This window comes from Phytophthora infestans, genomic scaffold, assembly GCF_000142945.1.
Source record: "Phytophthora infestans T30-4 supercont1.16 genomic scaffold, whole genome shotgun sequence".
Taxonomy (NCBI): domain Eukaryota; phylum Oomycota; class Peronosporomycetes; order Peronosporales; family Peronosporaceae; genus Phytophthora; species Phytophthora infestans.
In genome coordinates, this window is record NW_003303743.1 from 405,041 (window position 1) to 429,813 (window position 24,773).

Genomic DNA, 24,773 nt, shown 5'->3' on the forward strand with positions numbered 1-24,773 from the left:
ACATCAGTGTATAATACATTATATATCGACAATAGAATTTCCAGGGCTCATAAAATGCCACACGGTAGTAAGCGAACCTGAGAATCATGTTTTTTTTTTCTCGGCCGGTGAAAAGTGGTCGAATATGGAGTTTCAATCCAACAGCAAAGCAATTAGCAAAAAAACTATCAAAGTTTGGCGCTGTTTCCTTATGAACAAATGCACGGCGACGGGGGATGTTTGTCCATATTTTCCGACAAGCAGAATGGATAATGTCGGTTCTTCGTGTGTGCCCCGTCAGCATTTGTTGAGCCTGATGAATTGCTCTAAAAAACATAGCGGTACGTTTACGTTATTCACAGTCTGAGCGGGGGCTGCTATGCACGACGAGCGCAGATTAAACCTTCTCCTTTGAAGCCTGAAAGGTCTACCACCAGCTGAAAAAAACACTCACCTACGAAATCGCGAGTGATTAGGCTGCATATCATCTATAAACCGAGCCTTAGGTAGGCTGAAGGCAAGTTTAAAGTTCGAACACGTTGACTCTGCCTTTTTGGTTTTTGATATTTGCCATTGACATGGTTGTTGTGATTTGCAAACCCAGACGCTTTTTTGTGCCTCGGCATGACCCTGTCTAATGGACTTGTTCTCACTAAACGCGTACCCACGCAGAGCCTTTGTGCTGTCGGGTGCCAATGTAAGCACGCCATGCTTATGAATTGTATCACGACAATTCTTTGAGAAGAGATTGATCTTGCCCGCCTTGGAATGCCGCTGATAAACGAGCGTAACCACAGCGAACACAATGCGTCTATCCTTAACCTCAACACCTTGATTTTTTTCTTTAAGGACAAAAATAGAACCAAACGTTGCGTTCTGGCCTGGCAGCAATACATGGTGTCCCTTGTACGCGGGGTATGCATATCATATTGTATACCAAATTTTTTCACCAATAGCAAATCGTGTCAGTTTTTTTCTTGATTCTAGGAAATTAGAAATGCAATCTAGCTAGAAGTTAAAAAAGGGCTACTGACAAACGAGGTTAGTTGAAGGAGGATCTGTTATATCATACAGTTCGCACTTAAACTGTAGCGCAGAACCCTCCTTACAAACTTTAAGTCGTTTTTATCCGACAGACTCCGTCGTACTTAAGCAGTTTTTAATCCTTTCTTCTAGGGCTGGGGTTAAGTACTTGTTTTTCTTACCATTCCTTATGCACAGCTTTAGCATTTTGTTTTTTGGTCAGCATGAGATTATCACAGCTTGGTGAATTTTGTGTGCCCCACATATCCCTAACTATTTTGCAGGGAGAATCAGACTGAAGAAGTCGAGGAAGCCAGGTCAATCAACATGCAGGACGAGAAGGAAGAGAAAGAGTACGTGTTCGTGTTGACGCAGAAGCTGGGCGAATCGAGCACCTGTCACGTCTCGCAAGAGATAGTGACGTCCCAGACAACGGCGGCGTCGGCCACCACGTCGTCTTCGGATGAGAGCGCGACGTTTGGCGACTCGGACGCAGAGGAGGACGATGATGACTCGGTGGAGCTGGACCAGATGCCTGTGGCCATGCCCTTCCTTCCAGAGCTGGACGCCTCCACGCAGATCACAATCCACGACGGCTATAGCGAGGCGATCATGGACGCTCAGCATGCACTGGACTCGCGTCTATTGGCGTATTCGCAGTACCAGCAAATGGTGAGACGTAATGCGGACTAGCAATACGATAACCCGAAGACTAACACTCTGACTGTTGTGTCTGATGCAGGCCCGGCCGAAGCAGGTGCTGCTAACGCCGAGAAGACCCAAGACAGAGCGATTCGTCATGACGGCTAGACTCGCCGTTGTAGACCGCCCTGTGACCGTGTGTATGGGCTGGCAGCGTGTGTCCAACATTGACTCAAGCAGCCGCGATCTACTGCGTATGCTGGAGGAAGATGGCGTGTCGTATGAGCCGCATGACACCGCCTACAGCGTAAAATATCTGGCTCCTGTGCTGCCATTCGGCGACTGCCTCTTCTTGTCGATGGAGCAGCTGCTGCTGTACACGGAGGAGTGTGAGCCTCTGTCTCCCGAAGGTATTCGCAAAGTGGCTACCAAGTTCTTTCTGGCACACTACAATTCAAGCACGCCGGAGGAGAAGCAGAAGATCGACAAGGCCATCCAGAACTTGTACTTTCCAACCTTGAAAGGAGGCTGGGGCGTGAGTCCCGTTCAGACACGACGGTTTGTGGTACGTCGAAGTGACAAGAAGATGCTCCTCGACAAGTGTGCAGAACTTCAAAAACGCGGCTATTCGTGGGGAAAAGCTGCAGAAGCGGTGTACACTGAGTACGCACAGCCGATCGTGGACGCGCACTCGTACTGCGACTACATGACTGTGGGTCGAGGTGAAAACACACACTTCCTTATTGGCCTGAACTACAGCAGTCGCGGACTAATTTCGGTGGATAACGACCCGGACAACTCGCGCGTGGCGTGGGGCGATGATTTTGTGTTGGAGGCGCTGGCGACGGCGTATCAGCGAGATGTCTTCGTCGTTCTAGTGGGATGTGGCAAGATGTTCTTCCTCCCTCACCGACCGCGCGGCGACAATGGCTTAGATCAGAGTACGATCTGCCACTCAAAGGGCCACGCGCCGTGGTTTTTGCTCATGCGATTAACCGGCAGCGACCGTGGAGGAGACCATTACGAGCCGATGCTGTGCGAGCGACTGCGTGGCGACGGATCGCCGGAGTTTGGTTCGATTGGAGACTGATCCTAAGGAGCTCTCTTGCGTGTCATGCGCAAAGGCTTTCCTTCTTAACTTGCTATATAATCCACTGCTCCACTCTGATAATAATTGGTGGTGTGATGAAGAAGCGATTGTTAAGTTCTGTTCACCTTCAGTTGGACGTGCTGTGCGGATAATCTATGATCACTCCAGACAGGCTCTCCGATGTCATGCAATATACTACTCCACAGAAAATGGACCTCAATATTGAAAGGAAGCTAGGCGTAATGGCGACACAAGTTCACTTTGCGCAGGCCGTCACAGCCAGGGCCTTTTCATTATCATCTCAGGATGCCCATGACATGTTTAGCAGACAGACACGTGTTCTCAGAAGGAGAATTACGGTCGGCCACTTGCACTAGTAACCTTAGTTGCCGATGGTCTCCAGGCTCTTCTCCCACTTCTCAAGGTTGCCCGGCAGCTTCGACCACTCATCGAACTCGTCATCAAACAGCGACGGGATGGACGTCGAGGACGAGCTCGAGCTGGACGCTGTACAAAAAACGCAGCAGCGCCGTAAGAGTTAGCCCTTTCACTAGTAGACTTTTAGTTGCCATCCAGGCGGACGTACGGATGACGATCTCCTCCTCTTTCTTCTTCGAGGGCTTGAGCTTGAACAGCATAATGAGTGTCGTGTAAGCACCTAGGGTGGCCAGCACAATCTGATAATAGCAGCAGTAGCGCATACATCGTCAGTGACTAAAAGACCCAAGGATCCTCCATACTATATGTAAACGTACGTGGTAGTCTTCCGGCAGGTAGTGGCGGACCTTGGCCTCCAGGCTTCCCTCGGGAGGGGCCGGGCCGTGGCTCATCAGACGCGACTGCGCGGGCGTACGGCGACCAGCAGCGGTCGCCACTTTCTTCACAAGGCTCAGCATCTTATCAGCAAATTGTTCCTTAAGCTTTAAGCGACTACTGTTAGGGGACCACACGGTCAAACGAGAGGCGGGGACACTGCTACAACATGATTGGCTAAAATCACATTTTCATACTTTAGTAACAAGCATTGCCTTTTAAATCAAACCTAATTGGGGTCTCATAAATTACCCTACGAATGAACTATGGGTCCGCCGCTGTTACGCGGTGTCGACGGCGATAACAACAAGCATGCCTGCGTCTGCTGCTTCGTTCGAAGAGACGACAAGCTTTTGAGGAGGTGGAGGTGGCTGATTACGGTTGATCTCGTCTTGCCAGTGCGCCAGGTTGGCGTCCAGCTGGGTCATGCAATGACCCAGTCGTGCACTGGGCAGGTGACTTAACGACAGGAAGAGTGGCCGCACGATGCCAATCATGAAACCAGCCTGCATCTTCTCGAGAGGAATGGGATGCTCGCGATCGTAGCCGATACTCACGGGCAGCAGCAGCTTGCGCTCCTTGTCACCCTGCTGGTAGAATTCCTGCATGATGCGCTCGGTCCAGATGAGGTAAGTGCGCAGCGACTTGGTCGGGTTGGACACGTCCGCGGCGTGCAATGCCATCTGCAACACCAAACGATCGTCCTCCGGATCGGCACCTTTCCATCCTTCGTCAGTTGCTCTACAGTACCACGAATCCCCCATAAGACCGTCAGGAAACGGTTACGTTGCAAGGTGAAAGCAATGCTGACTTACCTTCGCACAAGGTTTTCAAGCTTCCCCAAGTACGCGGAATGTACGCTGTTGTCGGTGGCTAAGACCATGTCCGTAATCAAATTACGCACCTCGAGAGATAGCAAGGAGGTCAGTTTTTTCTTCTTCTTTTTAATGTGGAGGCAATGGTTGGTGCTTACCTCGTGCTGCTCGACCTTTGTGAGGCCCTGTAGAATATTGCATTGTGGATCCTTCATCAACTGGAAAGCCAATGCACAGTGCATGTGCTCTAGTGGAGAGCGATACACGTATCTTACGGCCAAGTCGTCGTTGACCGTTATGTGAAAATTGTTGCTGTAGCTTGTATGGCCCTGGAGTCGACGTACATGTACGTGTGTGAGACTACACTTTGGTGCGTAAGCCAATAGCGCGATACTTACGACATCGTGCACTATGGCTGCCAGGAGTGCTGTGCATTTGATTCGTTCGGTGAACAAGCCTCCCAGATTTCCGACGGATAGAAAATGGTGCAAAGTTTGTGTAACATCTGCTGCGTGCTCGGCTGCACTCGAAGCAAGACACATGTGTTAATGACGTCCCTATGCACTGGAGCTTTTACATTGACGCTACCATTGTGATACGGGTGGGCGTGGTACCTGCGCTGGACACTGCGAAGAGTTGACAAGAGTTATATTTGAGAAACATGCCATGCCTGTTGAGAACGTACTGCCGCAACAACGATTGGACGCGCGCTTTGGATGTCCTGAAGTGACAGCAGAATTCATACTGCTCCAGTAGTGCATTTCCGACGATGCACAGTGATTGACCCGGAACTGCCGCCGCAATCTACGTGAAACAAAAAAAAATCATCAGAACCAGCCAGCTTGTAAAAGCTTCAATGCCACAGCAGCAGCGTACAGCAAAGACATCGAAATTCCACGAGTCGATGCTGGCAATCTCGTTCTGCACAGCGAGTACGATGGATGGATTCGTGATTTCGGGGCAGACTTCAATGGAGAAGCGTCGGCGCTCGTCTTCCTTCTGCTTCATGACTCGCGCTACGGCTTCTCCCCAACGACGCGCGGCGGTTCCTTTGTCGTCGCTGTTGCTGTCTTTCCCACCGTGGTCGGACTGATACATTGCCAGCAAACAGCGACGCAGCATACTTGTACGACGCAGCGCAGTACGGAGCGTTTTGGCGCTCTCCGATTCATGCAGGAAGTTCTGGATAAAAAAGTTCTGCACACTTTCGTCAAACACGTTCGAGTGCGTGTCGAACAGCTTTTGCATCGTGTTTTCAACGCTCCGTTCGTCCCAGGTGGAGGTGACAGTCTCAAGAGCGCGAGAGAAACCGTGGAGGATCTGGTCGAGCTCCTCTCGTTGCACTGCAGCCTCGCCACGTTCACTGTCACAAGCGTGTTGCTGAAGTTTACGTAGCAGTGCCACCGCGTACATTATAGACTCGTCGCTCGTGTGGTCGCTCGATGTTTCCAAAGCACTCGTCGCACGTCTCGGCGGCACGGGTCTGGTGCTGCTTGGAGCACTCGACGCCTTCGTACTGTTTTCATCGTCTTCAACAACTTCAACATCTTCAACTTCGAGATCGTGGGCGACTGCAACTGTAGCTCTTCTTTCGACCACCGAGGTGCCTACGAGACGCGGAGAAGACTGCGATATTCTCAGCTGCGACACCAGAGGTGTCATGCGTAGTTGATGCGCTGAGGACAAGGAGCATGGGTCGCTTGTCGGATCTCCCTTGTGCAGCGCAGACTCGTCATGTTGCGCGGAACGCGGCAATGGCAATGTCGATAAGCTAGCAGAAAGGGCGGCGTCGCCTCCGCTAGTCGCCACGGCTGCTGTTGCCGATAGTTCAGTTGAGCTACTTCCTGCATTCGAATTCATACTACCCCGCGCTAGTGCTGCCATCGAGTGCAGCAGCATGCGGCGCTTGTGTTCCTTGGCTTCCACCCCCATGTGAGAAACCCCGCACGTGTATTCTTGGCTGCAAGCAGTCGAGACTCGTGCGTCGCGACTCGTCAGCCCAAGTTCGTTTCTTGTCGGCGTCTTGCAATCCTGCGCTTCGACCACACAGGACGCACACGCACACTGCTGTCCTTGGCCCTGCCCCGCTCTAGTTTTTTCAGCAGTCACTAGCGTGGTGCGTGATGGGAGGCAGGGCTCTTGACGCGCTAAGATTTTACTCGTCTCTAGACCCTCCTCCCTCCCTTGGCTGGGTGTGACAGCCACACACACACTTCTGATTAGAGCCTATTTTAAACTGAGCAATGAAGTTGAAGGCAAAACTGCCCGCCCGCAACACGCAGCTTTAGCTAAGGACAACGGAGTGTCTGGTGAGCGGTCACGTGCCATTTTCGGAAGTGACTCTACCCGAGTTTTTGTGCGTAGGTTCTTAGTGACATCGTGGTTTCCGTAACGTTTGCTGCAGATCCTGTCTTGATCTTAAAGCCCTGACAAAAAGGTCCTTCCTGCAATACTTCTTCACACTCATAAACCTGTAGTAGGAGTGTCAGCATTCCCTCGCTAGCAGCTCAAATGGACAACACAGACGATGCAAAACCGGAAAACGTAGACACGTGTGACGCGCCCAGGACTTGAAGCAGTGATTGGCGATCCTTTATTTTCGAATAATGAAGCCACGGAGACGAAGCAGCCCAAGCTAACGGGCGAAGAGCAGTGCTGCCCTCAGCATGGTTTATTTAACCTGCACAAAAGCAATCGGCAAGTGGACATCACACCACTGCCGAAGGTGTCCGTGCCCGTCCCAACCCTGTAAAAAGTCGAAATCATCATCTCCGCAATCCTGGAAGTATGTCGGTTCTTGGTACTTAAGCGTGGTGAGCGGCCTTAGCACGAAGAGCGGCGTAGTACGCCTTCATCTCCTCGCGCTTCTGCAGAGCACGACGGTGCGTGCCGAGCTATAGTGATCGCAATTGAATTTTGAATGACAACGCACAAAAACCATCACAAAATGTCGTTAGTTTTCTTCGCCCCGAATAAAATGGCTTCACCCCAATTAAAAGGTAATTGAGACAGTTGCTGAAACTGCCGTATACGTACGCGCTTCTTGGAGAACTTGTAGATACGCTTCTCAGCCGACGAACCGCCACTCTTGATCATGTCAAGGATGCGCTTCTCGTACGGCATCAATCCGACCACCTCACGCACGATCTCGCGCACAAGTTTAGTCTTCTTGCCAGCGCGCTACGCACATCAAGAAACCAACCACAATAACAGACTGTTAGTCTGCGGTCCCTTCATTCAGTTGCTTAACATTTGCTGTCTGTTTGTCCGGTGGCGGCTTATTGGGCCGTCCCCAAGACTTCCTCGCTGATGCTGCTCCTGAAAAAATACTGATGCACTTACTCCCTTGCGGGAAGCGGGGCGAGGAGCCACCTGCTTTTTGTTGACAGGGAAACCCTTAGTCAGGCCCACGGCGATTCCAGTAGAGGACATGGTGATGTTTTGCTTCCGAAAGACTTAAAGAACCGAATGAAGTGCTCCTTGCTGTTTTCAGGCAAAGGAACATCCAGCTGGGCCATTGGTTGGTCGCCGCGCTGGACATTCGCCTAGATGCGAATCTAGCGGTTCAGATGACCGGTCCGGACCGCAAGACAAAAGGTTTAGGGCAGCTATCCGGATAATTGGTGTAGACAACCTGTTACAAAATTCTGTAGTAGTAGTAGTTTTGCTTTTAGTTATTAGGTACAGTCCTACTGTACAGTAGTATTACTACTAGCTGTATTACTACAGTGCAACCGTATTAAGCATGACGAGAGCCATAATAATGTTAGCCACTTGCTTGCAAGTTTCCTTTGATGTCATTCGGAGGACACGTACATGTATGTACATGGAGTTAATAAGTGCACTGAGATTAACGTTATATATAGCGGACTACTGTCGAATGCGGTGCTCTGTTGCGGTACTCCACCTGACGACCTTAGAGCTTGTTCTTGTAGAACACGATCTTGCCGTCGTCCTCGACGAACTTGCAGTGAATGTAAGATCGCCACAGAGCGATCGGCACGGGCGTGTCGTCCTTGAGGTAGAACTTGCCCAGCAGCGGCTTGATAGCGTTCGTGGCTTCCTCGCAGTGGTAGAACGGCATCTTGGAGAAGATGTGGTGGCATATGTGCGTGTCCACGATGCGGTGCACTACCGAATCGAGGTACGGGCCGAACGAGCGGTCCACCGTGCAGAGCGCACCGCGCAGCCAGTTCCACTCGCTGTCTCGGAAGTGCGGGATGTAGGTGTCCGTGTGCTGCAGGTACGTGATGAGCACAAGGTAGGCGTTCACGATGAAGTAGGGCACGACGTAGAACTTGAGCATTGTGTAGAACGAGAAGGTGTACACCAGTGTGACCAGAGCGCCGATCATAAGCACGAGGAAGATGTCGCTCAGCACGATCATCCAACGCTCGCGGTCTGAGTAGATGGACGAGTACGGGTTGAAGTGGCTGCGCGACTTGCCCAAGTACTTGCTCGGACCCGTCGCGTTGAAGAAGAGGTAGCCAGGCATCCAGCCCACTACCAGCATGTACACGATGCGGTAGAGCTGGTAGAGTGGTGAGTCCTCGAGCGTCTCGTCCCACGAGCTGGCGATCACAGAGCGAGTGACAGGTACGAACACCTCGTCGTTCTCGCAGCTGCCTGTATTGGAGTGGTGCTTGCGGTGTGAAATACGCCAACTGTGGTACGGCACAAGCAACGTCGAGTGCAGCACGAGACCGATCATGTTGTTCACCACCTCGCTGGAGCAGTAGGCCTGGTGGCCGCACTCATGCGCCACAACCCAGATGCCAGTAAGGTAGCTCCCCTGGAAGAACCAGTACACAGGCCAGAGCAGGTAGGCGAAGCTCCCAGTCTGGTCGATGTAGGTGGCCGCGTAGAAGAGAGCAGCACACGTGAGAAGGTTCTTTATCATGTAGTACGTGGACGTAATGAAGGAGCGCTCGAAGCAGTGCTTGGGAATGGCAGCGCGAAGATCCCGCAGAGAGAAATGCGGCAGATCCAGCGGCAGCGGCGCCGGAGCTCCTTCCACGTGCTTGTAGCCGGCCTCGGCAAGCTCACGTTGCTTGGCTTCGGACAGCGTAGCCACCTTGGCGGCTGACTCTGCCTCCGGGTTAAGGATCGCCATGGTCAAAAAGAAGAGAACGCGATGAACTTGGTTGCAGGCGGAAAATCTGTTAATGGTGAGGGCACCAGTATTAATACATCGAGGAGATGGCGGAATTCAAGGTGATCGAAGATGAGGAAAAGACGCATAGATCCGGCGGTGAGTGGCCGGCAGACCCAGTTGTATGAAGCAACGCATGGGCACGTCAGGTGCAGCGCTGCCGTGATGTCATTCGATGTGTTGCGTCAGACTGTCCCGACGGGCGTGCAATGCTGAAATGGACTGTTTGCCCAGTTTTTGCCCGGCCATCGCGGAAGCAGTGGCTGCGCTGCTTTGGAGACTATAAATTAAAGTCTACATGTATAATAGCTCTGTTACATGTATTAATACATGTAATATAATATTAATACATGTACTATTAAATACCCGGTGTTGGATTGTGCATCGAGGCCTGGCGCAGATTGAAGAAAGCTGGAACAGCAAAGAAACCAGATCGTTATATGAGAGAGGGCAAAGACCCGTGAGTGTTGGTCAATGCTCAGGAAGCAGAGCAACTGACACAAAGTAATTCAGTCTTCATATTTTCCCTTTGCAAACAAGGAGTTTGTTTGTTACTTCGCGGGGCGTGTCTAAGAGCCACAACTCCCAACAGGGTTATGAGCCCAAGTGGTGACAGCGCAGGCATGAGTAAGCCGATGAAGTACACCAGCGAAGGGGTGCCGAAGAATTGGCAAGGCAAGGATTGGCAGACATACAAATGGGTCATGATGAACGTTTTCAAGGAGGATGACTTGAAGGACATTGCTGATGGAACTTTAACCAAGGACATGCTCTCCACAGCGAGTGCAGAGGACCAGGAGAAGTTCAATAAGAAGCAAATCAAGATCATGCGGATGATTGGTACGTCTGTTCCGCCGGAAATTCTTCAGCAGATTCGCGACAAGGAGACCGGATCGGAAATGTGGGCAGAGCTCTGTAATCTGTTTGAAGGAAAGCAGAATGAAGCTATCAAGGCCTACACGATTCGTCGCTTGGAGAATGATCTCTGGGATAAGAAGCTCGCTTCTGGAGGAGATGCAAATCTCCATCTTTGCAAGATGTTCAGCATCAAATCGGAGTTGGTAGGCTTACAGCATACTATTGAAGACAGTACAATGGTGGATATGTTGTTGGAAAGTTTGCCAGATTTGACCGAGTTTGAATGTCTGAAATCTTCGATCCGCTATGGCGCGGACCCAAGTGTGTATACACCGGTACGGGTTCGTGAATTAATTCTTGCAGCCGCTGCTCGACAGAAGGAATTCAGAGGCAAGCGTCAAGGAAAGCAAGGAGGGCATAAAAGCGGAGGTGATAAAAGTGGTGATCCGGAAAAAGGCGGAAATGGTAATCAGCAGAACAAGTCAAGTAAACAGCGAAAAGCCAGGCTGTGCTTTGTCTGCGGGAGTGATAGCCATATTAAGGCCAAGTGTCCGGAGCGTGAAGAAAAGAACAGCGGTGCTGGAGACAGAGAGACCAAGCGAAAACCGCAGGGAAACTTGACGATCAGTCAAGAGAACAAGAGTGGTGCTGGGAGTAACAGTGAACCCAAGCGGAAACCACAAGGAAATCTGACACTCAGCCAAGAAGGAAATGGACTGTCACAGATACTGCATGAACCTGCAGATCAGGGGATAGTGACGGGATTAATAACGGCTGAGGCTCATCATGAGCACGAGACTCTGCACGAGACTCTGTACGATGCTCAGGGAACAGGAGTAGATGAGAAGCTTCTGGAAGTTAATGATCAAGTACCTGTCGATGAAAACTTTAGCGGTTGGTGGTATTTTGACACAGCTTCGAACTCTCACGTGGTCGGAGATCCTCGTATTTTGTGAGCTACACTGAGGACGCGTCACAACTACGCAGCATTCGAGGTATTTCCCCAAACATTGCAGCTCGTATCGCTGGGATGGGGACTGTTGCCTTAACTACTGAGGTGAATGGAGAGCAGACAGTAATGTGTCTGGATGATGTTTTCTACATACCCGGAGCTGAATTCGGGCTCTTCTCTCCCGGACTTGCTCATGAACAAGGGTTTGACTTTACGTTCAATCATGATACTCAGGACTTTACTATTCTTTGGGAAGGGAAATCAGTAGCAGTGGCGAAGCCTCAGGAAGCAACTTGGGGGTTTCTGGGACTACATCCAGGTCAAACAAGCGTGAAAGAGCCTGTTAATCGGCGTCCAATGGTAAATTTTACTATAGCCGAAGGGGTTGGCACTTTGGCATTGTGGCACGAGCGTATGTGTCATACTTGTCCACAATATCTGAAGACGATGGTAGACCGGGGATTAGTGAGAGGCATGATGTTGACTCAGCGTCACCAGCAGATCTGTGACGCATGTCATGTGGGGAAGCAAAAGAAGAAGGCTCATCGCAAGAAGATGGACAGGGCAACAAAGTGGCCGAATCAAATTGTGTACGCTGACCTTCTCATTCCAAGTAAAGATAATCGGACTCGGTATGAAGCCGTACTAGTGGTTATGGATGGATACTCCAGATTCGTGAGAGTGTTTCTGTTGACTAGTAAAGAGAGTTCAGTTGTAAACAAGCACTTGCAACAGTACATACTCTGGGCCGAGCGTCAAGCAGGACGAAATGTGAACGGGGCTGTCTACAAAGTGAAGCAAGTACTGACAGACAAAGGTGGGGAGTTCATCAACAAAGGTATGGAAAACTGGTACGCACGGAGAGGAATTGAGCACATCCGAGTGGGTCCAAAAAGTTCTCAATTGAACTTGTGCGAACGAACGCATCAGTCATTGGTGGACATGATGAAAACCACGATGGTACATGCAGGCTTTCCTCGGAGTCTATGGCCGGAAGCACTACGAAATGCTGTATACGTCAAGAATAGGGTATACAACCGTGGCACTCAAGGAATTCCTTATGAGATGATATTTGGAATGAAACCTGACGTGCATCACATTAGGAAGTTTGGATCTCTAGCATATGTTCATGTTCCTGTGACGTCTGGAAGACGCAAGCATGATAACAACGCCAAGATTGGCTTTCTACTCGGTTACGAAGAGGACGTGGTAGGCTGCAAAGTTTACTTTCCTGATGAGCACACCGCCAGGTTTGTATCTGATCTACGGGTTGCTGAAGATGTAGTTTACAAAGACCGTCACGAAGGTGCTGTAGATGAGGAGGACCTCGAGTCACTGCACTTTACCCGACGTGATGACCAGGATGTGGACTATGACAACCGTTTGAACCACGAAATGGCTACATCCAAGACAATGGAGCTGGTTAGCGAGCCAAATTCTGAGTTGTCTATTGGACTCGTGGGAGGCGAGGTGGATGTAGCGGCTTACCAGTGAGCACGAGAAGGGCGTTCAGATGGCAGATGCTGTCTCAAATGCTCTAAATAGTCGACCCAGATGAGATTGAAAGCACGAGAGAGCTCGGTAGAGCGGATCTACACGAGAGTGATGGCCATGGCGGAGTATCACTCACTGATGCAGCTTCGAGCGCATGTAATCTTACTACTAGCATTCCAAGGAGCGAGATTAAGGCAAGTAGCTCAGGAAATCTCTGTGTTGGTGGCAAGCAGTCGGAATCATCTACGCAAAATGATGGTGCTGACGTTGAGTCTGTGGTGGGAACACGGGGCTCATCGCTGGATGGTAATGAGGTGGATGATGACGACGAAGCAGGATTACCGACAGACGACGACATTACTGTAGCAAGTGTGTTCTCATTTGATGAGAAGACTATCTCAATGGAGAATAACAACTCGTCGAGTGGTGTGGGGCTTGAAGAAGACCCAGAGAGTACTGATGAACATCAAAGTGCGGTTGTGGACAATAATAACGCGCAGAAGATGGACGCTAGTGTTTGTCTTGATCCAGTTGTCATTCGAGAAACTGGAAAGCGTACCCACCGCGATGAAACTCAGTCGGAAGAGGCTCGTGTGGAACACGAGGCCGCAAAGCCAGATACCAAGAGAACTCGAACAGGACTTCGAGAGGTACAAGAAAGACGTCAACCTCGACGCTTTGATGACTTTGTGATGAATGCAGCGACTTCACGGGTTCTGGATGAGCATGGCCGGCCTATTCGTGCTTGTGAGGTGAAGATTCCTCGTAACAGACGTGAGGCACTGCGATCCAGGTTTGTTAACTATTGGATGGAAGCAGAAATGGTAGAGATCGCTGCACTGAAGGCAAAGAAGGTCATCCAAGAAATACCGGATGAGGACATGCCCAAAGATGCGAAGCCTGTAAGTACAATGTGGGTCTATGCCTTGAAGTCGGATTATCAGGGTTACGTGATAAGATTCAAGGCTCGGATAGTGGCGTTGGGGAATCACCAGCGACCAGGCATTGACTTCAAGGAAACGTTTGCCCCTGTGGCAAGAATGGCTTCGTTTAGACTGTTGTTGGGACTGGCGGCATTACTGGGATTAGAGGTATACGGAGGAGACGTGAATACCGCTTACCTCAATGCATGGCTAGGCATACGACAATATCTACACTCCATCAACGGATATCCGTGCAGAGTGAGTGGCCATTCTTACGTGGTACTCAAGGCTTTGTATGGATTAAGACAATCGGGTCGAGAATGGAATTCAGAACTAAATGATTGGTTCATTCAGCGTGGATACCAAAGATCGTTGACGGAGCCGTGCCTGTACTACCTGTTTGATGGTGGCACGATGGTATACGTGCTAGTATACGTCGATGATATCTTGGTTGCAACAAACAGCAAGGAGTACAAAGATCAGTTGTTCATGGACTTGGACAACACGTACGGTCTCAAGGACCAAGGGCTGTTAACACAGTACTTAGGTGTGGAAGTGACTCACACGTCAGAGTACATTATGATCAGTCAAGGCAAGTACGCAAGAGAGATTCTTGGCAAGCTGGGATTTGAAAATGCACATGCAGTAGGAAATCCAATGGAAGTGAATTCACGGCTCACACCTCTTGGAGAGAAGGAGAGTGCAGACGGCAGCTTTCCGTACCGTGAAGCCATTGGTATGCTCATGTACCTGGCTACAAGTACCAGACCGGACTTGGCTTATTCATTAGGCCAACTGAGTCGCTTCGTAGCGAACCCATCGGCGAAGCATATTGGAACGGTAAAGAGAGTGCTGCGCTACTTGGCCGGGACCTTGGATTATGGAATCAAGTACGAGAAAAAGAAGAACAACTCGAAGGAGTTGGTGTTGCAGGGTTACTGTGACAGTGATTGGGCTAATGACCCAGATCAAAGGAAGAGCACTACTGGTTTCGTGTTTATGCTGGCAGGCGGAGCTGTAGCATGGATGTCACGAAGACAATCCGTCATCGCTTTGTCGACCGCGGAGGCGGAGTACATTGCAGCGTGTGAAGCCACAATGGAGGCAGTTGCTGGGAAAAATGTTTTGCAAGAGATGTTACCGCAGCACGATGTGAAATTGCGTATAGGAATTGACAGTCAAGCTGCTCACGTGATGGCAACTAATCCTACCTACAGCAGACGTACGCGCCACATTGAATTACGGTGGCATTACGTACGAGAGCAAGTGCAAAAAGGCACTGTGGAGTTGCATAAGGTGAGGGGGGAAACAAACCCTGCCGACACGTTCACCAAGCCTCTGGACAAGAAGCGACTGAAAGGATTGTTGCTGATTGCAGGCATTGGAGCAGAAAAGTAGTCGAAGACCAGTATTCGACATCGAAGACCGATCTTCGAGAAGGGCGTGTTGGATTGTGCATCGAGGCCTGGCGCAGATTGAAGAAAGCTGGAACAGCAAAGAAACCAGATCGTTATATGAGAGAGGGCAAAGACCCGTGAGTGTTGGTCAATGCTCAGGAAGCAGAGCAACTGACACAAAGTAATTCAGTCTTCATATTTTCCCTTTGCAAACAAGGAGTTTGTTTGTTACTTCGCGGGGCGTGTCTAAGAGCCACAACTCCCAACAACGCATGGGCACGTCAGGTGCAGCGCTGCCGTGATGTCATTCGATGTGTTGCGTCAGACTGTCCCGACGGGCGTGCAATGCTGAAATGGACTGTTTGCCCAGTTTTTGCCCGGCCATCGCGGAAGCAGTGGCTGCGCTGCTTTGGAGACTATAAATTAAAGTCTACATGTATAATAGCTCTGTTACATGTATTAATACATGTAATATAATATTAATACATGTACTATTAAATACCCGGCACTGACCGCCGCTACGCGGCGTTATTGCTTCGGCGGGACTATTTTACCGGTACATGTACTATTACATAAGCCTAATTACATGTAACCGGATCACACTTTGGACTACCAAGCCCGTTTCAATTCGTTTTAGCTCTAATTACGGTTGAGTGCCTCCTTTTCCCAACAAACCCAACAAACCCAAACAAAGTAGTCCTTCATGATCTCGCCATTCTGAATACTGATGAGCTCCTTGATCAAGCTCTTGTGTACTCACTGATCGACGCCAAGTCTTCTGCTGTTTCAGCTTGGAATCAACAGATAATCCGTCTGCAAAATGAAAAAAAAAAAGAAGAAAAAACACCGGGGCACCTACTCCACCAGATACTGGCTTATATATTACTGCGGTTCTTCGATTTGTTCGAAGGAATACTCGGTAACACCTGTGCTCTAGTGAGCCTAACAAACTTCAAAGCAGAGTAAAATCGCGGTGAAAGGCGCAAAATCGGTGGAGCAAAATCACCCATTTGCTAAAACACCATTCTTGCGCGCTTACGAAGGCATCTGTATTCGAATTTCTACGCGAAACTATCGGGCTCAAATATAAAAAAAAAATAGGAGACTCCGACTTGTTGTCAGTTTCTGTTGGTACACCTAATCGTAGCGTGAAGACCTTATCTAACAGTTTTTACAATTATAGTATAAAAATGTCGTTAGTTGGAAGTAATTAAAACAGCCATTTTGAAACAAAAAGTATTTGTTAAATACTGAACTCTAAGTAAGTTGCGCAATATTTCTACAAAATTCTGAGCCTTCATCATGTTGTCTGAACACTATTACGAAACATTGTTTTTTTGGTCAAATGTGATGATAAGCAGCTACCAAATATAAAAGTATAACGGTTTTACTACATAGAATCAAACTCTATGTAAGATACTGTTCACAAGTGTTGTTGATGCTGTTGTTTTACTATCCAAATTTAAGCTCTATACTACGTAGTTTTGTTCTTCCCAACAATCCAGTAAAATGAGGCGACACACATTACTACACGGTACAGTGTTTTTTTAAAACTATTTTTCAATAAGAAAAGTACGACATTGCTTTTTATATTTTAATGAGTTCCATAAGAAACAAAAGAGAAAAAATTAAAAATAACATCTTTTAAGCCAAAATATCAAAAGAGAAGGTGTCATAAGTAACAAAACATTGAACCAATGGCAATACTTTATATTGTTCCCATTTAGGTATGTCTAGCTTCACCTTCTTCGAGCGACGACGTCGCTGCATGCCGTAGCGGCGGCGCTCGTGCTCCGTGCAGAGTAGTGGTGGCGATGGGGGCGGCGGGGGCGGCGTGCTCATAGCAATGGCCAGTGCGAGCATCCGCTACTCGCGCTGGGCGGTGCTGGGGCTAGGGCTGCATCGGAGCGGTGCCAATAGGCCCGTGCGTCGGGCCCATTGGTACACGTAATGCAGCGACGACCCCCGGCTCTGGCAGAGCCAGCTGCAAAAGCGTCCCACGAAATAAACGCTTTGCAGCAGGCACACTGCTGGAGCGCCAGTCCAAGATCGTCAAGGTCAATGGGCGGCGTCACCACACGGGCCTCGCAGGTTGGGCAGTCAAGCGGCTCCATTTTATCAAATGTTAGGTGAAGATTTGATAAAACATTTTAACCAATAAAGACATTTTTTTCTTACCCAATTACAACCAAGACATCTCAGCCATCCATTAAGGCCACATTTCGACCAATTCGGAGCCGCCTTCGCTCCGCTCGGCAGCCAATGAGAAAGCTAAACAAATATGAGCCTTTCGTGTGACGGACACCGTGCTTGATAGTTTAGGATACTGTAGTTGTGCTCCTAAGTATGTATCCACACGGAGCTGGATGGAGGTAAGTGAGCAGAGGGCTCTTTAACATGCCCGTGTAAATCCGGTTTAACATTTCCCAAGAAACACAAATCTGAAAGACGCCTGAAGGTGGTGAAGCTCTCTCAGACGTGAATGGGAGTAATGGAGGTGTGTAGCCTATTAATAAGTCTTTGAGTAGAGGAACTCGCTTGCATTGCACGGCACAGCTTTTTCAATGGGAAGCATAAACTATTCAAAAGAGCAGCTTTGTTTCATCTGCTACATATTGTGAGATGCAGCATGGGCCTTAATTACACTGTAATATCAACTCACGTGAATAGATTCGCAACGATGACTAATAACTTATCAGAATTTGACTTGAGTGCTATTATATTATTGTCTGCGTCAGTGTCAGTGGCTACAAGCGCCCACATTCATCAGCGCTCTCCTGAACAATGAGGTGGCCCTAAGGCGCCAAAGTTGAACAGTTTAAATGATCTTCGAGTGTCCATTCTGCTGGTGAAGAAATGCTCGGTGTACCCGGACTAAGCGGGAAAATTGGACGCAGCATCCAATTTACAGCGGGGTACTCGCGCTACATGTATACTAATGCCGTGCGTCGCCAGGGAAGCTCCGGATATTATCGAAAGTATTACGCTTTCTCACTGTTGAAGTCATCCTCCAAAGTCCTACTTAATATACGTTCATTTCAAAAAGATACTGTAGGAACTTGGGAGCTTTGTGCCCATCATATTTTTTTCAGAAAAATAGAAGTCCAACCAGCTGTAAATTGACTATACTAAGAACAAGACAATATTGTGCGAAGTAGCAGCTGCCGTTACGATATCACTGCACGCGACGTGATTTGCTGGGTCAGCTGAGTGGCTCAGCACTATCAGCGCTGACCCCCTCCTGCAGCTGAGTTTGTATGCTTCGTTTGCCGTCCCCTGAAGGCATCAGGGTGCCGTTCCTCCAGCACGCATGCCAGATATCGAAGCAGGTGCGTGCTTTGCCGTCGTATGTGTGCTTGACCTTGTTGCACAAGAAGACCCTGGACAACTTGTCTTTCAGGCAGCTCGTCAGCAGTAGAAAGCTGTATCGCCGCCACTAAAATTTTCATCCAAGACCGAGCATACTTTGCAAGCTCGTTGGCGTCGCTTCGTACTGCCATCCGTATTGCCTTTCCTCATTTCCCTGGTAAGAACAGAAGTATGCACCATAGCTCCCGTGGTGGGGTTTTGCTTGGTTGAAGTTCCCGGGAGGCCCTGGGCGTTGCGCACAGTACCCCAGTCGGATTTATCGAGCTGGCACAGCTCGAGATGGAGCTTGTCTATGAATAGAAGTGCCTTAGCCCAGATAAGATTCCAACCTGTGTGAGACATGATAACAATTGATGCTAGTTGTTTCATACATAATAAGATAACTTTGAAGCCAAAATAAAACGAACACACCCGAAGGTGTGTTTGACACTTACTGGAAACAGTAGGTCGTGTGGGATCAGCTCAGCATAAACAGCTTTGTACCTCATTTATGAGTTTTATCCATCATATAAACTCTAATTCGATTAGAAGTTGACCGCGACGGAAGAATGGCCTCGTAGAAAGCCATGATCGGAGGGGGTACGTATCCGGCTTGGAAACTTTCTTGCAAACTTTGATCACGGGTCGGAGTCTCCACGCTCCGTCGGTGGTGGTACACGGATCTGCGTTGCTGCTTAAGTGCAGGTTGCGTGAGACGTGTGCAAGTCGATCTCTCGACATGAATCCCCCGAACCACCCGCGCGGAATAGCGCCGTGCTCTGCCATCTTCCAGCGATGTTGCAATTTTGGCTAGAAAATCCTCAACGAACAGCATTTCAGGCTGGATCACAACTTCTTCGTCCTGACCGGCAAGATCAGTCGGGCCATCGAGCTCGCCACCGGTTATATCATCAAGCCCGTCGTCGAGGGTAACCAGCTCGTCACACGCTTCGTCCAAGTCTGTGAAAGTACTTTCTAGCATAATTACATTGTAATATACACGATAAGTATCAAAATTTATGTTTCGTATCATGTATATACAAGATAATACCAGCCATGCTTATTTTTATCCCTCTCACTTCTCCATCATGTCCATTCAGCACAGATTGACCCAGCGCGGACTCACCAGTAGCATCGACTTCTTCTTCCGAAACAACATCATCAAACGTGGCAGCCAAATTACGCGTGGTGGCTCCAATGTCAATGTCTAACACAAGCGCATAATACACAGTCAGCATAACTCAGCCTTATTCCACACAATTGCCTTGAGATTTCACCATTCTAAGGTTGAACGCCAGGCATGTTAAAATGTTTGGTCACGCTTTCGGGCACACTCAATGCATCTCCGACACTCGCAGCAGTTGCCGTCTCTACCCCGGCAGCGTGAACGGTCATAAAATCACTCACGTTGATATGGATTCGTTGGGCTGCTGTCCCAACTTCTGCATCCTCAGCCGCATCTGATGCAATCTCCGCATGCACAGGTACAGTCCGTTCAACCCCAGCGGTCACAGGCCCGGACGCAGATGTCGGGTCTGCTGAACCAGATTCGCATAAACATATATTAAGTTGTATTAGACATGATATTTGATCAGGACACATTAAGAAATACATGATAGAGAGTTACCAACCGTCTTCGTTTGGCGAGCTCACAGGACGTGGTACTCTTGCCGATAGTCGGTTCTTTCGCCTCTTCTGTTGGCGACGTAGCTCCGCTAGGAAAGAAATAGTGTCAGGAGAGAACAATAACAGGTAGCACATCGTAAGCGTACCACGATCTTGACGATCAAGATACTTTATAAGATCCTCCTCACTGACAAAGTTATCTTCGCCTCGCACGCCATTCCTCGTCTTGCCGGACTGGATCTAGGTGTGGAGATTGGACAGTCCGGTTAGACGCTTGGACATCCAGCCAATCTTCTTAAGATCAGCCCAATGGGCGCGGAGAGCCATTTTCACTACTTCTGGCGAATCTCAAAATGAGGGAGAACCTGTGGACTCGATTTTGAGCCTCCAATTGTTTATACGATCAGATCTGCAACATGAAGATAGCCGCTCTAATTTTATATTTTGGAAATTTCAAGCTAGCCCCGTCTTTAATTCACGAAGTTGGTCTATACATACTCTAACCTTCCCCTAGATGACTTTAAAAATGTACTATCTCATGCTCAATTTAAGTCTAGTCCTTATCGTGTCTCACGGGACAAGATAAGGATTTCTGTATCATGTGTAATACAGGCATTCGGGTTTGGGTATTAAGCTAAAAAATGTATATTTTTAGTATATATATTATGAGGATCCCTGTTGACCTGTATCAAAAGCGTGATCATATTTCATATCTGATTACTATTGTCACGTTCAGCTCCCTTCACAGGCCCATAGATTAGTTACCAGCCTGTTTGCTTGAGCAAAAGGCATCCGGAGCTATTCAGCTGCCAAATACCAGATTTGGCTGGAATCTGCTGATAGTCCTGGCAGCGCGTATTTGACCTCCCCAATGGTATCGACAGAGAGGGTGAGTGAATCACGGGGGCTGTTATCAACAGAGTGGCTTGGCTTTTCACAGAGCGTACAAATACAAAATCCTTGCTTCTGGGTTCATTTGACACTATGCCACGTTGCCTTATTTTAATACTGCTCAAATGGTTGTGTTACACGTCGAGAAGATGGGCGTCCTATCCATAAACAAGTTTGACCTCATGAACGATGTCTCCGCGCGCTCCAGCTTCGTTTGATAGACATTAGCCCCATTCACGGCCATTGCTGCTTTTTGCTGCTTTTTTTTAAGGGAGACGGCAGTAAGCATGGGAAACGATTTAGACGGGCTGCCAATATCGTGCATCATTGTTGGTTAGGTTGTGACAGCACTAGGACAAAACTTCTTCCAACAACCCAATTGGTGCATACATCCAGGCTCTGCGCCTATGTAGCGCATTGCGCTTCCTTCTCCACGATACAGTGCTTGCGTAATCTCCCTTCGACCCTTCGGAAACTTTCTTCTAAGAAAGGTCTGCAGAATGCAGCAACAAGAGTACATGTACTACATTCTAGTATGATATCAATATTCATACTACTATCGTAGTTTAGACAGGCCAAAAATAAGTAAGAGTACAGATCTGATTCTCTATAGTAATATGAGAGGACTATACTAAAATACAAGAAACAGACGATCCTCTCTGTGTTGATAGCGTCGGGAGGCCGCCTTTTATTACTATATAGAGGGATCATTATTCGGAGTTGTACCTCGTATACGGTACATACGACAGGTGGCCGTCGTTGCGGTTCGATAGCCGCGACGTGGATCGATTTGCGCCGGCTTGCGGTGGCATTTATCAATGGGTCGTCCCTGAAGCCTCAAAAACGCAATTGCTCATTTGCACAAAACCAGTGAATTGGTAATTAGTGCAGTGCGACTCAAAGCATCAAGAAACATAACGAAACGACTAGGTGTCAAACGACTTGTAGTGTTCCTGTCCACTCACCATCGCATCAATACTTCTTCAGTTTCGACTCTCATCAAAATGCACCATGATGCGCTGCTTGCTTTCTGGCAGCGCCATCGCCGCCGCCACCGTCGCCGATGCAAACCTCGCTCATTTTGTTTTGCTGAGACTCTCGATGCAGTAGCCCCTCGCCGCTGCGATCGCTGCGTGACTCGAGCGGCACTCGTCTCTCCGTCGATGTCTCCCTTTGTCAAGCTTTACGAATCACGCAATGGCCAGCCGTTAATCACGCTGACTGTTTTTTTTACTACTTACTCAGGCGATATACTCCTCTCTACGAAGCCTACTCACCATATTCAACTGATGGCTGTGATCGCCAAATTCAACACAATTCTCGTCTTGGTGGGAGGCCACGTAGCATGACGGCTCAGATGATTCTCGCTTCAGCTTTGGCATGGCCCCGCAGTCGCGAATCGAAATAACCTTTACGTACGCTGTTTGATATCATGGACACTGCTTGCTCCATTTTCCTGCGATTTGGTAGGAGAATACTACTAATATTACTTGCTGTTGATGAATATCTCGCGGTGCGCCTACCGTCGAGTGACGAGATTACAAGTTCTAAAGTGCAATTTTAACAAACTATTCTGCTCTACCTGATGTTTTTGCAGTGGCGGATGGGCTAAAGCAGCATTTACAGCAAGCAAGCGACCCCGTAGTACCAAAAGCGTTCTATAATGACTGGACACGGTGCCACTACGCTAGCAAAGTACTGGTGTTTACGCCGAATGGGGTCATTACCATGTGCGCCATCAACGCACCAGGATCCATGCACGACCCATTAATAGCTGAGTGGGGTGGAGTGTACAAAAGGCTGGAGCAAGTGAATGAGGCGACAGGGGTGCGATGCGATGTGGATTCGGCTTTCTTCAAAAGTAATTATCCCTTTCTTATCAAGTCGTCCCAAAATCACCTTTCAAACAATCCATCTCCAAGCGAGCTACGCTATCTACATCAGGCAACGTCAGTGTGACAGTCTGCGGAGTGGGGGATGCGAGCATTCCAAAGCTCATTTCCTCGGATAAATATATCAGCCGCGTTTTGAGCAGAATGGTGAGCGGAAGAAAACCATCTCGTGTATGGTACTGCTGTTCAATTTACGAGCTCGTCTTGTAGGCATCAATCAGATTTTAAATACCTTCATGCCTCTAGAACCAGAAGCTAATCAACTGCTACGATAGCGCTGTTACATTTGTAAAAACATGTTTACTTTTACACTACCTGGACGAATGTTTGAGATTACATATATTTTTAAAATTGTTGGCGCGTGTCAGCTCATATATTGACATGAAAAAAATGATTTGTATACCATGGAATTACTCGACCCTACCGTGACGTGAGCAGGCGTGTTACCTCGACTTAGTAGCAGCAGACTTACCAATTCTTGATGTCGTTTGCGCTCTTCCTCCTGATCTTCTTGTCTCTGACGACGTTCAGCTTCCCGATCTTCCTCTCGACGCAGTCTCTCCTCGTCTCTGCGTACACGATGTTAATGGCGGCCTTCTTCCCAGCGCTTTATCTGCTCATCGGCGCGTTGACGCTCCTGTTCAAGTGAAAGACGCATCATTGCTAAAACCCGAGCGTCGCTGTCGACGTCAACACGGCCAGCCTGACCACGTCTATGGACAATTGGGCGTAGGGCTTCTAGGTGTCCAGGAGTCAATATAGTTGTATATTGACCTGGAGAGAGGGTGAAAAAACCATCTACGCGATCGGTTTTTTAGTCTGGATTTGTGTAGGTGTGTTAACGTCAAAGTCGACTTCAGCCTCACCGGCACCTTCAATGTCGCCCAGGTCAACACGACGAGTCATTTCCATGCGAACGTGCTTCGCATGTAGTACATTAGTCGGTATATTCGGGTAACCTGTCGGAATACGTTTACGATGAAGCTTGCGTTTGAGACTGTTAGTGGTTATATCATCACCAAGATACGCAGTGCTGTGAAGATAAGCAACGTATTCCCATTCATTCCGCGAAATCGGTAAGTGCATCTCTAGGAGATCAAGTAGGCTACTTGTTTCAGCGTCCGAATATCCAGCTCCTCGTTTCCTTGCCTGTCTAGGAGATGTATGCTGCTGACCGTCGGTTTGCTGGGTCGATAGAGTAGGAGGGGTCTCAAGAAGCTGCTCCATCTTCACTTGATGGTGTGCTGAACTGTGATGGTGATTGTAAGTTGTGGAATGAAGTTGTAGGCTTTCAATGGAAACAAACTACATACCTACCTCGCGATCTACATTATTACCTCGCGATCTGATCCAGCATGGACCAATTGTACGTCAGGCTCCGCACGTTACTGAGCCTCGGGCAAAATAGGTCAGCTGGACGAGGCACGCTAAACCAAGTGCATTAGGTCCGTTTGGATTACTAAACCGTAGCGACCCAATTCCCCGCCCAACACTGCAATGCCGCTTACGCCTTCGCCCACTAAACCCCCACCCATGTCGCGAAAGAGGCTGACCAATGCACAGCGACGAAAAATCTGCCGCTACAAAGGCTACAATCTATCATTGAGCCAGGTCCAGCTTGCGTGGTGGGCTCAAAACGTGTTTCAGCTACACCGCGCTTTATCACAGGCAGCGTTTAGCAACACCATGAAGCAGGAAAACCATCTCGAAGACTAATCATTGGAAGCTGTGACTACAAAGTCGCACCGTTCGGTCCGTTTTCCCTACTTAGACTTAGCGCTCGCAAACCGGGTGGGCTGATGCGAGAGTCTATTCGAATCAAGGACGGAGGCTTCGCCCGAATTATAAGGTTAGAGAAGCCGCCCACTTGGTCTAATG

General features: G+C 48.8%; 6 protein-coding genes across 6 annotated transcripts; 1 reads left to right on the forward strand and 5 right to left on the reverse strand.

Annotated features, from left to right (window-relative positions):
- Positions 1–1,289: 1,289 nt before the first annotated feature.
- On the forward strand, positions 1,290–2,734 carry PITG_08701 (uncharacterized protein; the record flags this gene model as incomplete). Its single annotated transcript, XM_002902739.1, has 2 exons — positions 1,290–1,674; positions 1,745–2,734. 2 exons carry the CDS (start codon positions 1,330–1,332, stop codon positions 2,732–2,734), a joined length of 1,335 nt encoding a protein of 444 aa, XP_002902785.1.
- A 94-nt stretch (positions 2,735–2,828) lies between these two features.
- On the reverse strand, positions 2,829–6,829 carry PITG_08702 (uncharacterized protein; the record flags this gene model as incomplete). Its single annotated transcript, XM_002902740.1, has 7 exons — positions 2,829–3,241; positions 3,321–3,411; positions 3,490–3,709; positions 3,833–4,288; positions 4,363–4,547; positions 5,239–6,322; positions 6,816–6,829. The coding sequence occupies 7 exons, from the start codon at positions 6,827–6,829 to the stop codon at positions 3,117–3,119; spliced, it is 2,175 nt and encodes a 724-aa protein (XP_002902786.1).
- An 86-nt stretch (positions 6,830–6,915) lies between these two features.
- PITG_08703 (uncharacterized protein) lies at positions 6,916–7,852 on the reverse strand (the record flags this gene model as incomplete). The annotated part of the gene is made up of 3 exons (XM_002902741.1): positions 6,916–7,256; positions 7,399–7,542; positions 7,705–7,852. 3 exons carry the CDS (start codon positions 7,792–7,794, stop codon positions 7,167–7,169), a joined length of 324 nt encoding a protein of 107 aa, XP_002902787.1.
- A 337-nt stretch (positions 7,853–8,189) lies between these two features.
- On the reverse strand, positions 8,190–9,563 carry PITG_08704 (fatty acid desaturase, putative; the record flags this gene model as incomplete). Its single annotated transcript, XM_002902742.1, has 1 exon — positions 8,190–9,563. The coding sequence occupies one exon, from the start codon at positions 9,473–9,475 to the stop codon at positions 8,279–8,281; it is 1,197 nt and encodes a 398-aa protein (XP_002902788.1).
- An 8,777-nt stretch (positions 9,564–18,340) lies between these two features.
- On the reverse strand, positions 18,341–20,439 carry PITG_08705 (uncharacterized protein; the record flags this gene model as incomplete). The annotated part of the gene is made up of 6 exons (XM_002902743.1): positions 18,341–18,518; positions 19,164–19,446; positions 19,613–19,693; positions 19,890–20,021; positions 20,118–20,201; positions 20,385–20,439. The coding sequence occupies 6 exons, from the start codon at positions 20,437–20,439 to the stop codon at positions 18,341–18,343; spliced, it is 813 nt and encodes a 270-aa protein (XP_002902789.1).
- Positions 20,440–22,929: 2,490 nt separating this feature from the next.
- On the reverse strand, positions 22,930–24,252 carry PITG_08706 (uncharacterized protein; the record flags this gene model as incomplete). Its single annotated transcript, XM_002902744.1, has 5 exons — positions 22,930–22,938; positions 23,368–23,464; positions 23,566–23,608; positions 23,762–23,892; positions 24,233–24,252. 5 exons carry the CDS (start codon positions 24,250–24,252, stop codon positions 22,930–22,932), a joined length of 300 nt encoding a protein of 99 aa, XP_002902790.1.
- Positions 24,253–24,773: the final 521 nt, after the last annotated feature.